This window comes from Cavia porcellus, unplaced genomic scaffold, assembly GCF_034190915.1.
Source record: "Cavia porcellus strain 051 isolate PalLab524CR breed Dunkin Hartley unplaced genomic scaffold, mCavPor4.1 scaffold_18, whole genome shotgun sequence".
In the NCBI taxonomy this organism is placed as follows: domain Eukaryota; kingdom Metazoa; phylum Chordata; class Mammalia; order Rodentia; family Caviidae; genus Cavia; species Cavia porcellus.
Genome location: NW_026947501.1, coordinates 33,694,918 through 33,711,023, shown reverse-complemented (window position 1 = coordinate 33,711,023; position 16,106 = coordinate 33,694,918). Strand labels below are relative to the sequence as shown.

Sequence of the window (16,106 nt, the reverse complement as noted above, 5' to 3'; positions counted from 1 at the left end):
AATACTAAAGTTTTCTTGGGTTCTTTTATCTTGACAATGTATTTTTCTATCTTTTTCATTTGGTACTTTGAGTCTCATTTTTGGCTTATGTATTTCTCTGCATGTAATAACTTCCCACCTAGACTGTGTTTCTCCAACACATATTTTACTGATATAGTGCGCTCATCAACATATCTCCATTATCTTTGTGCAGAACCATTTTTTTCATTGCCACTGTTCTTATGAGTAGTACACATGATGAGGATGATGTTTGCTCAATAAAAACTGAAATCAAAGACTAGAAATATCACCCTGGGACTGATTTCCAGAAAACACACGAACAAGCATTCTTTATAAACATGTATTAAAACAATTAATACTTTATAAGTCAAAATCAAGGGCACTCTCTCTCTAGATGTTCTTTGGATAGATGTGTTTTTTAGGATCTCTCCGAAAGATTTTTGAGTTTTAAAAGGTTCTTGTCAGAGACTTCTTCTTTGACCCACTAAGTGATAGAAGAACAATGTATGAACCTAGAGTTAATTTTGCTAGTTATATTTCATTCAGGGGACTTAAGAATAGTGTTAGGTTGACTCTGCACATACTCATCATCAATATGTTCACCTGACTTTTCTTTCATGTGTCTAACCCCTTTGTCTCTTTACTTCTTTCAATTTTATAGAGAAAGGAGATTTCCCAAGAATCTGAAGATTCTGCCAGGGAGGTGAAATATAGAATCAGTGGCTATTTTAGGGGAAAGCTTCTCAACAGAATACTTACACTGCTGTTTTCATTTTCAGATCTCTCAGAATTGAGAACATGGTTTGTGCTGTTCTGGTCAATGGACAGAAGAGGCAAGCTGGTTGCTTTGAGGCCCTAGTTATGCTGTAATAGGGAAGTGTCCCACAAATAGATAATTAGTATATTCATCCTAGTGCCTGGTTTTTTAAAGAAGAAGCACTTAAACTTCTGCAAAGAATGTCATTGGTGCCTCTCTGAATGTTTGTGCATACTGAGGGGGCAAAATCATTATCTGTACTCTAATGACTGGTGTTAAAAGTTCGAGTGGCTTCTCCACTAAAGGCATGTTTTTGGTTGTGGTGGTGATTTTAGTTGTGGTAAGAAGTTCTGAGCAGAACCATTTGCAAATTAGATTTTGAACTAAGTTTTCATCCTTCCAACAACTCTCCATTCCTTTCCTTTGGGACTTGAAACACGGGTTAATGTTTGGGTGTTCATGATTCTCAATACATTATTACATTGCTATGGAATATGGGCGTATTTTACCGGAAGTCATCTACAGATACAGTGATGTGATAAATCATAGAAATAAGTCTAAGGAAGGAGTTTGGGTTTCACTGAGGTGAGAAACAGTGCTTTGTTATACCCTTCAGTTTACCCTTCATTAGCAATGTAACAAAGGCCTTGCTTTCCAATTCAGAGAAAAAATAAAATATTACAAAATGAATATGCTTCTCTGTAAGAAAATTTTGGTTTATCCATCTCTATGAAACACATAAGGTTTAGCTCAGGGCCCACCATAGCCCAGAAAAGTCAATGCAAAATTTCTTATTTTAGATTTATTTTGAAAGTGAATGAAGACAAATGAGAACCCAAACAGTAGAATAAAAGAAATATTTTCACTCTAAATATGAATGAAAGAATTATGTGATAGCATCTATATTACTTCCAATTTCTAAAAAATCAAAGCATTTTAGTTTTTAGCCTCTATTTTACTTCTAATGTCTAAAACCCCCCCAAAAGAATTTTAATGTCTAAGAAGATGCTCAATTCTTGTATTAAATACGTATTAAATAAAAGAGACATTCTTCAAATATCAAGATTAAATGTGTTTATTTTGAGTTAGTGAATACAACGGCATGTTAGATACCAGCACTCCACCCTAAACCTATGTGTTTGCCTCTAGACCTTCACATTGTCAATTTCCATTCCTCTAACATTCCCCCACTGGACCTTCTATTCCTAGCAAAATCATAATTAAATTAAAGAGAAAGAAAGGAAAGAAATGTTGGTCACCACATTGTGCTTCCAGTGCCCCGGAAAGATTTGAATCATTTCAAATAAGTGTCAATCATTTTCATTAAAGGGGAAAAATTATAACATGAGCACTAGTAATGGCACTACCAGAAGAGAAAGAATAAAATGAAGATTAAAAGCATTTTAGGCTGGATGAGTCAGTTTCTCCTCAGTTAAAAATCCATATAATATCATGGCTGTGATATCAAAGTTAAATTGTTCAATTTGTGGGCCGCACACTTAAGCATATTGGCTAGTACATTTTTGCACTGAAACAGAAGCAATACAAGTTTTATGTTCTACCATTACACTTCCAGGTTTTTCACTTATGAATATACCTGCCAACCTAATGATTCTTGCATGCATTAGAGTTTGCTTTTGTAGAGTTAAGTTTATTTCCCCATCCCTCCCGCTCCCATAAACGTTACAATGCGAACTCTTTGCCCAACTTGAAAAGAATGTTGCAAAGGACAGGTCTGTGGCAACTCAGGACAGGAATCCCCTGTCCTCTCTCCAGGCTACAGATGGATCAGCAGTTCTGACCACATCTCATCTTACATGCAAACAGACACTGCTCCTTTAGCGTCCCCATGCCAGAGGCATACAAGTCGGCAGGTATGCATACAAAAATGGAAATAAAAGGAAAAAGAAGGGAAAAGAAAAGAAAGAAAGAAAAGGCTTTCTTGTTAAAAGCCTATCGTCCTAGAAGGAATCCATTGCTTTGAATTCACTTAAGGCCTGCACAGGCGAAATATGTTTCTTTTGAGAACCTCGTCGAACTCGTGTCTGGAATTCTTCAGGCTTCTCTCTCTTCACAAGGGGCTTCTTCTCTGGAGCCTTCATCTTCCAAGACACGACCGGGGAGTTGACAGCTGCCGTTCCATAGACTTTCTGGTATTTGGTTGAGGCCACATAGGATGCTTTCACCGTGAGCACAACAGCATTCATCAGGTTTTTAGCTGCCTGGATAAGTGATGTGGCACTGTCCAGCTATCGTAGGAGAAGAAGAAGAATCACTTGGGTTAATCAAGGCTCCAAATTTAAAAGACAGTGGTGCAGTTTCACAGTTAAAACAACATTTCGCTGGTTGCTTGTTACCAAAAAGTAAAAAAAAAAAAAAAATTATCACAAAATAAGGTGAACATACTACCCATCAGCCATCTGCCTTCACTTAGTCTCAAAGTAAACAAAAAAGAGTACATAGCTTTCTAAAATCCCTGATACTACTAACGACAAAGCCCTCTTTGTAGCCTGTAAGAATTCCAAAGTAGCAAAGGTTTCTCAAAGAGAAATATATATTATTGCATTATGTGGTTATATTAGGCTAGTTAGTAATACGGACAATAACTCAAATATTGGAAAAGCATTTGACAGACACTGAAGAATAAAAGATTATGAAGAATTACAATTCCATTTCACAGTTCAAATTATGTAAGTATTTTTCTACCTAGATGCTATTTTTATATCTGAGATCAGGATTAGATGAAAGAAACTAAGAACCGGAATGACTTATTGTGTTCTGGATTTTACCAACTTAGCCTGGAGTATTTGTTAATTCCAATTGGATTTTACTTCCAATTAAAATATCAATAATTGTGTTTGGATGTTGTGGGTTAGACAGCATTTAGTAGGACCATCTGATAATGAAATATTTAGTACGCCCTAAGTAACAAAAACCGTTCTAAGATTTTTTTCAAGTATATCTTCATTAAGTATCACAATGACTATCAGGTAGGAATCATTATTTCCCTTTCACAATGAGAGAGTTGATCCTGTAACTTTTGCTGGTCTACACAGCATAAGAAATAAATCCTTAATCATTGTACTACTGGCCTATACTGCTACCCTATTGGATGCAAAAGCTCTTAAAAATGCTCTGACTGGTCACACTTTTTGAATAGATTTAGAGGCCCATCACCAGACCAGGGATTTTTTTTTTTTTTAGGTTAATTCTTTTCTGCTCAGGCCTAGACAGACAGGAAGGTATATAATGCATGCTAGGTCATTCCACTGCCTGAACCATAGAGCTGGGAAAATTCCAAAGTACATTTTTCATACTTCATTTCAGCCAGGAATCTACAGGTGCACCAGTGAAAGAAAAAAAGGAACTGCTGAACTGGAAGTTTTACTTCTGTCTCAGGGAGGTTTCAACACAATTTGGTCATTCATCAAACTTCTTATAGTATCAAATAATGAAAAGTAGCCATTAAGTTAAATGAAAGAACCAAGGATGTTCCAAGATATCCCACTCTAAGATGTTAAGATTGTTGTATAAGCTTTAAGGCAAAGGCTGTGGCTGCATTAAGGGATTGAAATGAAGCACAGGACCCTCTTAGGGCTTGGTGATTGCCAATGTATTTAACCTGGGGAGCACTAAGTTCCTTTTCTTATATAACAGCCATTCCCTTTGGCCTTGTATTATATCTTTTAACCAAAACATGCTCCATGCAGTGACTAATGTCATCAGAAATTGGATCTAATACCTCTTGGATGCCATTATTCTTGCTACTCTTGGTCTATATTAAAGTTTTTAAAAGTTACATGAAATTAATGAACAATGACAATCAAATGAATCTGATCATTGGAAAAACAGTGGATGATGCTTTTTATAAATCCTTTTTAATGCCAAAAACTTAAAAAATTTACCATGCAAAAAATTAAAGGTAAATTTCACACCAATCCTACACAGGTATGGAGAAGTAGAGATATTCATTGATTAGAGTCAGCATTCAGTGGACATATAATTGATATTTTGGACATAAACTCAAACGGGTTAGAGTAACTCATTTCATTGTACCCCTCTATTACACTGTGAAAAGTGTGTGTATCACAATAATTCCTTAACCCCAAATGTTTATATTATACAGCCAAAATTTCTAAAGCTATGATTAAAGCAAACTATAGATTACTCATGTTAAGAGAGAAGCCTAGCATGGAATTAGTGCAGTCGTTTTAACGTACTGTCTTTAAACCAATGGCATCAGCATCATCTGGGAAATATTCAGTTGAACTCTTCCAGGCCCAATTCAAAGCTCTGTGAATGAACAATTTACTGTCTTTGTTTTACTAGCCATCCATAAATGATGATATCACCAAAGGCTGATAACAACTGGATTAATGAAATGCAAGACTATCTGAAGACTTGATGGATACAATGATTTTGAGACTTACACCATTTGAAACTTGACCATCTCCTAGACAGTTATAGGATAGAATTTGACTTTTTAGTCTTTGTCATCATGCCTCCCCAGGTCGAAGTATAAATAAAGACAGAGACAACATAGCAAAATGTTGGGACAATTAGAGGTAGATCAGTCATTATTTCTGTAGAAGCTAAAGAAAAGTCCCTCTTGTTTCTCCTTGATGAACTGACAGTTTCCTGTAAGCCTGTCAGGCTTCAGAAATGAACAATATTCATTCATAAGACTAGTTAATTCTATTCTGTGCTATGGGAAGAGGGAGGGGAGAATGATATGTCAGGGCTAGTTTAGTAGATTTCATTTGGAGTAATTGAATTAGTAGAAGTAAAACAACACAAGTTATGTCTACAGTATTATTAAATGAATCCCAAAGAGTGAGTCTTGGGAGAATTGAATGACTCTGAAGAGAAGGAGTAATTTGGAGATTTTTACCACATATTCCATTTTCAGATAGACATAAAAATATGAGAGCCTGACTCTTCTTCAGAACCCATTTGCTCTCCGAGCCTGATGCAGGAATCCTATGAATAAAACCAATACATTGGATGAAAGTGACATAGCTCTGAAATGTAAATCCAGTGGTTTCATCCAAGCCACCTGCGAAAGCAGATAGATCTTGAATTTGTAGCAAGATTGCAGGGAGGTGATGAGGAATCCAGGTGACTAAACTTGAACGTTATACAGAGACCACAAGCTCAATCTAAAATTATCAGTACAGAATGTGACTTTTTAAATAGTTGAATTGCCAAAGGATAAATTTTACTGTTTTTCCTAGACTCTCTCTTTTGTGATTTAGATAATTATCAGCATAAGAATTTTTATTTACAAAAGATATCCTTTGTGCTAATCCCAAATGACTCCAAGATCGGATTTCCAATTGGCATTGTTTATGCGAAAAATTTACTTCCTAAAGAAAAGACATTTGAAAGAGCAAGACAAAAATTTTATATAAAGCTTAGGAACACCAACAGCATAATTTGATTTTATTTTATGATTTATGGTATAGCTGTGATATTTTCAAATCAGTTGTATAAATAAATATGTGAAATTCTAATAATAATCACCAGTATTAGTTGAGGTCTTATTATGCACCTGACATTGCCTTAGTTCTTTAAATTGTGTGACTTAATTTTCAAAAATTCAGAAGGGAAAGTTATTTTTACTCTCATAAGTGAGGGAACAGAAGCCTACAGAGGCCAGGAGTACCTGTAATAAGGGAAAACAGAGTTTTTATCCAGTATCATCTAAAACCCAACATCTAACACCACTGCACAGCATAGCTCCTGTGAAGCATAGCTGAGTGTCTGGGCTCATTTTCGGTGAGGTTACTACCTATCATCCAACATGAACCTGTGCCTGTTTCCTTTGTAGGATGGAAGCTTGACCTCTGTGCCTGGCCCCATGTGGTTCACCTCATGACTGCTGGTGAGCTTCTCCATCCAGACAACCTTGGGTCCACAGCACCTAGATCCTGCTGGAATTTGGCCTAAAGTATGTTCTCACTGGGTGCTTAACCTTTCCCAGTGCCTTTGGCTTGAGACTCTTTTCCTGGTTTGGATTCTCCCTCAGGGCAGGGATTTCTCTCATACTGAAGTACTTACATTGTCTTAAGTACTTTTACTACCCAACTCTAACCACAATTAGATTTTCAGGAGGGATTCAATCCCTCCAATTAGTGCTCTAAGAAGCTTTATCTGAGTTCTGGCTAATTTTAAAATAGCCTAAAAAGGTAACCACACCTCACCCATTCCACAGACCAGCCAGCTTTACATAGCTATCACTTTCTGCTGAAAAGACCAGTCAATCTTTTATTCTTTAAAGACCTTGCTGTTCACATTGGAGATTCCATTAAATTCCTTACCTGGTCTAACAGGAATTTGTTTTTCAGCTAATTTTAAAAACAAGAGCATACATTTAGCAAATAAGATTGCATGCCAGGGTCTGGACCACCTCCCCAAGTTTCCTTTCTCTCATTTATCTCTAAACATGATAAGGTCAATAACAGTATTATGCCAACAGAGACGTTGAGGACTCATTGCTTGCCTTATGGCATTCTGCAAATAAGGAATAAAGTCAGTAAATTCAGGCAACCTGAGTACAGAGCCCAGGTTCTAAGCATTGTCTCAAGCAGGTACCTATAGCCATGCCCGCAGATCAATCCTCAACCCCAAAGTGTGATCTGTGCTAGACCTATTCTACCATTTTCATTCCATAGGTGTTTGCTGTGCCTAACTATGAAAATTAGATTCTCCTAATTCTGTCACTATTCTTTTAAAATATCAGAGTACTATTTTTAAAAAGGCAACAGATGTTTCCTCACATCTTGTTCTATTACAGTCCATGTAAAGCAAATAAGGGTGACAGATCTGTTTCTATAAGGCGTTTTTTGGGGAGTGTGCGAGCACTTTTCCTCCCGTCTTGATTCCCACTTGTTTCTTCTTAAAATCACCCAAATTCTAATAAAAATCAGATTTAGCACCCCATATATGGTCTTGATTTTGTGTTGTGAATGGAGGGAGAGACTAGAAGGAAAACTTTCCTGAACTCATTCCCTTGATTATTAGTTGCACTATTCTTTACAATTTCACAGTCAAATGGCATCCTAAATGTGTTTAAAAAGACTCTCTTAGAGGTTATACATTCACCCGGATAGGCAAAATAAGAGGGTGGGGATGGGGATGGGGTGGATACTTAAGCATGTTGGAAAAGGGCAACTCCCACATTCTTAGCTAATATAATAGGGTATACATTGATGTTCCTAAATGAGACTGCAAAAATAAGAAAAAAATTGAAATGCTGTAATGGTGAATTTAATTTTGGACATACTGAGTTTGCAATGTCTGTGTTTTACCCAGGAACTGCTATAATGAGCCTCGGATAACCAGATACAAGAAAGCACATATCTAGTATTATTCTGCTGAGTCCTTTCAAGAATAGTGTTCTGTGTACAGTAGTTATATAATGTATATTAATTTATGTCTCATTTTTTTTGCCTTCATAATTCTTTGTATTTTTATAAGTCTGTACCTATGAATGCTGAATGAACTACTAGATCCATTTTCTCTCTCTAGGTCAAAATGTTCAATAAGTTTACTAGAATTTTTTTCAGCATAGGATATTCAAGACAAAAATCAGTATCCTTTTGATAATCTAGAATGTATGATCAAGAAATACCTTATTTGGATAAAAAGTGGACTTGTTTGATTAGGCCGTAGTTAAAATTAACTTAACCCTTTGTGATAATGGTGAACTTCTTGGAGCCCAGCAAATGCAAATCAGACTTAATAACTCACTTTGAAATAAAAAAAAAAAAATTAAAAAACCAAACACATAGTATTGTCAAAGGTGGAAAATAATATAAAAATGATGGAAAACGCATTAAATGCATGTAAAATAGTAAATGTCTTGGGAGATTAACTTGTAAGGGCTTTGCATTTAAATCCAGAAGACAATAAGAATGCACTATGTGTTCCACATTCATCCATTTACAACATGCAAGTGGAAATAGATCCATTTTCAGGTTGTATGTCTATTTTAAGGTGTTTGTGTTTTGCCTTGGAATTGCACTGATAATGACCTTTGGGTAACCACGGTGTAAGAAACCACATATTTTGCATTAGTTACAAAAATTGGTTACCTATCATCAAAATTAATGAAACATTAGTGACAGATCACAGAAATCTAAAGTACAAAGCAATCGGTTAACTGGATTAAAAATAATACAAATGTCGTGGGGCTACTGGCTAAGTAAAGTAGAATAAAATGTACCAGATCCATTTGGAAGGTGATTTTGAAACACAAATGCTAAGGCCTATACCTGGATTACTTCAGAAGGTTGGGAAGTGCCTGGGAGAAGGAAGAACCCATTCTCATCTGGGCCGAGGCTATTATATATTCTTTATCTAAATCAGAGCTAATAGCATTGGGCATAAGAATGTAAAAATGGTTTCCCAAATATGGGTAATCTCCATTTTAGCCACTTGCAAGATCTTTACATGAAAAAACCTAGTTTTAATACATAAGAAAATGGAGTATTTTAATGAGGTTACCCTATCCATTGTGAGAGAGGAAGTTGTGATGGAAGAATTGACAATAAATTGAAAGCAAACACCCCGAGAAAACTGAGATATTTCCACTGGAGCTGGTCATTTATTTATATTTAAACTATTATCTGCCCTAAAGGAGTCACAAATTGCTTGCAGGGGGAGAAAAAAATAAAAGATTTTGCTACCAGTCAGCTTTGCAGTTAATGAATGGAAGGTTGAAACCTAGAGCATTGGAGCCTATTATCTGCCAAGAGGAACATTTCATGTTTTAAAAAACCATGAGGCTTTGAAGAGACATTGGATCCCCTTAGAAACCAGGATACATTTGAAATGCCTTGAAATATCTGCCTACTTTTTCCACAGTCGATATCAATAACAATTTTTTAAGTGTCTAGCAGATCCAGGGTGATAAATAACTCAGGCAAACAAAGATACAGTGAAAAGGTGCAGAAAAGGTATAGTTGAATCATAGCTTTCTCCTCTCAAGCCTTTTCCAGATGTTTATACACTTACAACCTAGCAGAGAGACAGACTCAGAGACATGGAGACAAAGACCATAGAGACACAGAAAGAATAAATAAAAGGAGGAGGAGGAGGAAGGAAGAAATTTCTTTAATGGAAAACCCTCATGTCAGTTCACTGGTCCTCTCAGTCTTCTTCCTCAAACAACAATGGAGTAAGTTAGAAACACCATATTCCTTCCTTCTAAGACATGACAGTGATGAACACACCACAGCGATTTGCCACTGGTTCCAAGTCCCTGGCAGGCATTATTAATCAATCACGGAACTTTGCTCCCTCAGAATCCACTTAGTGGGAGAAAAGAATCACACTATACCCTCTTCTCCAAGAAGCTACACTGTGAGAGAGTTGTCAAAACTTGTTTGATGCTGTGTATAGAACAAATGAATCATCCGTAGTACTTCTTCTGCATTTACATTAATTTAATACTTTTGGTTGTTACTGCTAACTATTGGAGCACTGACAAATATTTCTATTTAAATATGCTGGATTCACACTTTTGTTCACACAGTTAATTTTTTTCGAAACGTTGCACACTTCTTTGTATTGACACCATATTGTAAGGTTCCACTTAATAAAATCATTAATAAGAGGGCATAAATATTAACAAAAGTAAAAAAAAAAGTTGTAGGTAATGATTTTAAATCAGATGAAAAAAATTAGCTGCATACATTTGACAACTGTAATATACGAGATAAAAATGACCATCGCAGATAGAGTGTACTTGCTTTTTTCAAAATGCATTAAAACATTTTAACATATATTAATCTCTGATAACTGATGGCCAAAATACTGGGGGCTAAAATCTGAATACAAAGGGTGTTCCTACTTGATTACGAGGTCTTGAAAAGCAAATATTTCACAGCTTTAAGTAGTGGATCAATCATTATAGAAAGGAGGACAAGAGGTCTGTTATTTTTTCTGCAGGGCTTCATTGAGTGATGCCAGAGAGGCAGCTGGTGCTGTACCATTGTGGGAGGCCAGTTGTTAGGAAATCTGTATGTAATGGCTCAAGATTACATTGGCAAAGACCTTCACAGAAAAGCACTGCAATCCCAGTCAGGTTAGGAAAAAAAATCTCCAAAGCGTGGCTGAGAAATTTGCCAATCGGTTCTCAGGTAACTTTCTCAACTGGACATATTTGTGTCCTCGGTTTTAATTCATTTAGGTAGGTAGTAGAGTTTCACAGTCAAGCCAGTCCACTGATTAACTGTCTTCATTTGCATTTTTTCAATTATCAGTAAGTAAACCTTGGGGACTCCCATGAAGGCTTAATTACAGTCAACAAATTTCCCAAATCTGGCTTAAAGCCATTTTCCCCTGCATTTAAAGGCAGAACATTTTTTTCTCAACCCAAAACAAGGCATTCTTGCTGAACCTGAAATCTTGAAGAAGACTTGGAATGCTTAGATATAAAGAATCTTGAAAAGTTGTGAACAGGAACGTAGAAATCTCCCCAGCTCCCTATTTGGGGTTTGCTCCTTCCATGTTTCCTTTTTGCTTCTTCCATTTTCCTAGATTTCACAAATTTCTGGCCCCACAGATCCTCTAAAGGGGCTTTTTTTTTTTTTTTAAACCAGGATTCAAACTCAGGGCCTTGCACTTGCCAGGCAGGCACTATGCTGCTGAGCTATTTAAATTCATTATTTCCATAGAAAATGAGAACTATGAGAAATAAATCCATCAGGCAAAAAAATGTCAATGGATGTATTGTCTACTATGATTGGGAGCTACTCCTGGTCCAAGAGATCGCCTTTATGTATCATAAATGTGCCAGGCATTGACAGTTCACTGTGCCATCACTGTGTCAGTATATGTACTCAAAACAATTAATGTTTATACGAAAGCAACTTCCCAAGGGCTAAGTCTCCTTATTACCTTCCTTGTAGGAGACAATCACTACTTGTGCTAGTTAATATTATTTACTTGACCGGATTAAGAGACACTTGCAGAGGTGAATGTAACACGAAGGTGTTATTCTGGTGGTCTTGGTTACTTTTCTCTCACTGCTGGGACAAGATATGCAACCCCCAAAGGAAGGGTTTATTTAGCTCACAATTTTTAGAGGTTTCGGTCCATAATCATTGGTTCCAAAGCAGGATGGCCTGGTACAGAAGCAACACTTTAGGGTGGCAGAAGACAGCAAAGGCAGCAAGAGCAAAAGTGGGGAAGAGCAAGTCTCTATTCCTTCCTTATATTGGAAGCTGGCTACACCCCTCAGGTGAGTGTAGCACTCACACCATCTGCAAGCCCTCTTCTTACACAGGCTTACACCAGATGGTTACCCTGACCCTCTGCTGAATCACTTAAGTAAACTTCTGATCTTCTCAAATTGACACAATGAACAACGTCCTAGAGCCATAAGGGCTCCTCCTCTATATTCCAGGATGTGGACCTGTGAAGTTATCTAATTAAACTTCTAGACTTCTAAAATCGACATAAATATCAACTATAGCACTCACCAATGGATTCATCTACTAATCATAGCTGCATGTGCCCTTGTGTCATGATTTTCTGCTTTGAAGCTAGCCCTCTGAGTCAAATTAAATCTCTCATTCTTTGAGTTCTACGTGTTCAGTCTTTTGTCCCAACAATGGAAATGCTCCTTGTGTTTTCATCATTTTTCCTCCCCAAAGGGTACCAGGACTAAAAGGCAACATATAGGAGCTCTTATCTAAAAGCTCAAAAGATGGATCAAAGAGCCAACTAGAAGTGCTTCCCTATCAGAAGTACCTAGCTTATAGGACTGTAGGATCTGTTAACAAGTGCTGGGGGCTATTTAACAATTTATAAAAGTGCTCCGACCCTCCAGAATGACACACATATCCACTCAATGGACTAGACTATGAGTAAGTCACTATCGCACTGAGTGCTTGTAAATGGAATGTTGTGCCTGGAAAGTGAGCAGAATGTGAAGGCTTTGGATCGGTCTTCAGCCTTGTATCACTGTTCATGCTCAAACACTAGAAAAGGTATCATAACATGGCATCTTTCATAGGATGGGGAAAATAAACTCCCATTGAGACAGGGCACTTTTTCCATAGTAGGTGTGTGGAATGAGCTGATCATGCCATAGCTTTGTTGCTACCAGGTACTAGATGCATAATCCGAAGAAAAGCAGTCTTCCTTCCCCAGTGAGTTTGTGGTCCCTCTCCTCAGGATCCTAGTCTCCTCTTCATTTTTTCCCTTTCTTGCAAGTACTATGCCTTTTCACTCCTCTGGAAACACACCCTTACCTTCTCGCTTGACCTCTTGTCTTCCTTGTTTTCCCCTCCCATTCCTTCTGTTCTCCTATCATAGTGATAACCTGGGACATGTTTCCAATAAAATGACCTCAAGTCCTGATTGGTTAGTCATTAACCACATGAGCTTGAACCTACGTAGAACACGTAGCTCTATCTCTTTAAAGTAAAAATGAAAATACCTCCCCTGGGCTTATTAAATGCTAAGTAAGCTAATGTCCTTAAATATGAACACCTAACCCAATGTAAATCCATAACTAATCTGGGATTTTATTATTACTATAATCCATCTTTCCCCATATCACTACTGAGTAAAAAAAAAAAAAAAAAAAAAAAAAAACTTTCAGAATTTATATTTCTCTACCATCCATTTATTTTCTCCTTTGAAGGTCTTACCCATCTAACATTTGGGGCTCTAATTAGCTCTTCTGACTGAAGCTACTTCTGTTTGGACTTGATTTAAATGCTTGAATTTTATGTTAGTTTATCAGTGATAAAGGCATTATATATTTAGAAGAATAGAAAAGCATCAAAATATCTGTACCTTTTTAAAGTACTACTGAATCCTTTATGATAAAGGGAAAATGAAGATTTAGTGTTAGAAAACATGGGAAGTACATAAAAATATAATGCCCAGAATATCTAAGGACATTTCAGGTTTGGTATTGGTTGGTTGAAGACCAAAAATAGAAAGTCCAGGAAGGTCTATTAAGAGGAGAAAAGACAAGGTAGCCTGGGGGGATTTTTAAATATCTAAGTTGAGAAGCTAAAAATTCAAGCTACATATTTTGGTTTCAATATTATTCCTAGAAACTTTCTAGAAAGTTCTTTTTTTTCTTAAAAAATCATTAAATTCTCAATAATTCATTAAATTCCCAATTTATAGTGTTATAGCTCCCTAAAAACTGGAGCTTTCTGGTATGTGAGGCTCTTCAACTATTGAATGCCAGCCTCCAAATCCCTATGTTTATCTCCATAAAAACAGAAACATTTGGGTTTCCTTATTTACCAAATTCCTAAATCTATTTTACTATGAAGTGGGTTGCAAATGCATACTTTTTCACCCTTCAAACGTGGACCACTTGAATCAAAGGTTGACCTTAGCTCAAAATCTTCTTCTGCCAATAGATGCCTCATATTTCTTCTACATATTTTTGGGCGTATTTGAATAGTTCATCAAATGTAAAATCCATCATAGAATATAAGCATTCAAATATTTCTGCCCTTTTTTATCCATTGAGCACATACTTATTAACTATATAAAGTGTCAGCAGATTTCAAGAAAATAATTTGCAAAAATATCCAAGATGATTAATCATCAAAATATATGGAAGGACACTGCTTGAACTAAGGTTTGTACGAGTCAGGAACAGTAGGACAAGCACCAAAAGCAACAATGGACATTTGTAAACCATTTTGCCAATTTTCTAAGCTCCTTCCAGCACCCATGAAGCAAGGTGGCTAGTGTGTGTCTCACTCTGCCACTTTACTGGTAACTTTATTAGCCATACCCAATCAATCATTGTTCTCTTCCTTACTGGTCCTGAATATATTCCTCTTGACATAGAGCCCAAACAGCCATTGAGCGGAGTTAGAAATTCAAGATATAACCCATTTACCTTACTCCCTGCTCTAACCCACAAAGTAAGGTGTACTTTGGTTTGTGTCACTTGTGCAACAACTGCTTTAATTAAAATTATAATTTTTTCCTTATTCATAATTTTACTTTTCACAGTTTCAGTTACTCAGTTTTACTCTGAAAATATTATATATATTTCTAAAAGTAAGCAATTTGTAAGTTTTAAACTGTTCTCTGTTCTCACAAGTATGATTAAATCTTATATTTTTTTGCCCAAGATGTGAGTCAAAACTTTGTCCAGGGTACCTACACACTTGTCCCTTAGCAGCTAAAGGCTGTAAGTAAGGCACATAGAGCTCTATTTTGTCTGTGATTTCAGCTATCCACCACTGATCTTAAAAGAAATCCCATATATAAGGGAGGGCTACGTAGTATATTAATATCACATTTCACTTTCATGGCATAGTTTTTTTCCTAACTCATGAGCAATGATCACTTACATATAACTCAGAAAACTAAAATGAAGTGTTAGACATACATAAAACTGTATAAAACAACTCTTTCATTGCAGAATTTCAACATTTCTTTCATCGTAAAGATGAGCATTACAGCAAGAAGAAATTGTACCATTATTCAAGCGCTCCTACGAGGACTTCAGTATAATGTATGGTTTAAAATTCAGTAATTTTAATTAAATTAGTTTTAAATTTGAACAGTTGATCCATGGCTTTTATAATTGAACACATTTTTCTGTCTACTTTAAAACGCTTTTTTAAATAGACACAAAATAATACCCTCCAAATCATTTTTCTTCTTCCTGGTCACTTCCTTTTCCACTGTGAACTGAAAACCCGCTACCAATGTCAATAAACACTTAAATAATTTCTATGTGAATACTATGTATATCATCATGAATTTGGGTATCGGTTTCCATGCATTCTTTATTCAATTAATTATAACAATCTTTATTTTGCTAATTTCCATATATGTTTCACTTTAACTTCTTAAAAGAATTATCAAAAACTATCTTTTAGCATTTAGAGAATGATCTAATTTTCTGCAGACCTTTTCTGATTGAATTTTCCCAATCTTCCACAGACAGTAAGAGCTCTATGATTCACTTCATCCCTCACCAAAGCCTCTTCCCACAGTCTTCTCCCACTTCATGGGAGGGAAAAATCAATGCTCTTTCTATCATTTAAATTAAGTACCCCTTGTATTCCCTTTCAATGTGTTAGGCAAATCTTTAAATCACTTCCAATGTTAGACTTCTCACTTTCTTCACTGTTACCACTCTGGTAAACCCATCACGGAGCACACCTGCTGGACTGTTGCTTAACTTCGCTCACTACTGTCCTTGCTTCCTCCTCTTTCACCCCATTTATTCTTAAAAAAAATAAAAAGACCTTGTTAAATGAACTCAAACAGCAAACCACTTCTCTTTTTTACCGCCCTTCAGTGACTTCTCAGTCTAAGTAAAAGTAATTGCAAAACCCAGCCA

General features: G+C 36.3%; 1 protein-coding gene across 3 annotated transcripts in view; it reads right to left on the bottom strand.

The window, feature by feature from the left end:
* Positions 1–1,816: 1,816 nt before the first annotated feature.
* The window catches only part of Ctnna2 (catenin alpha 2), a 1,046,977-nt gene continuing 1,032,687 nt past the window's right edge, over positions 1,817–16,106 (bottom strand). For all 3 annotated transcript variants that reach the window (XM_063229641.1, XM_063229642.1, XM_063229644.1), the window contains one exon: positions 1,817–3,006. In XM_063229641.1, coding sequence (XP_063085711.1) covers positions 2,719–3,006 — 288 coding nt within the window. In that variant the 3' untranslated portion in view covers positions 1,817–2,718. The remainder of the gene's footprint in view (positions 3,007–16,106) is intronic.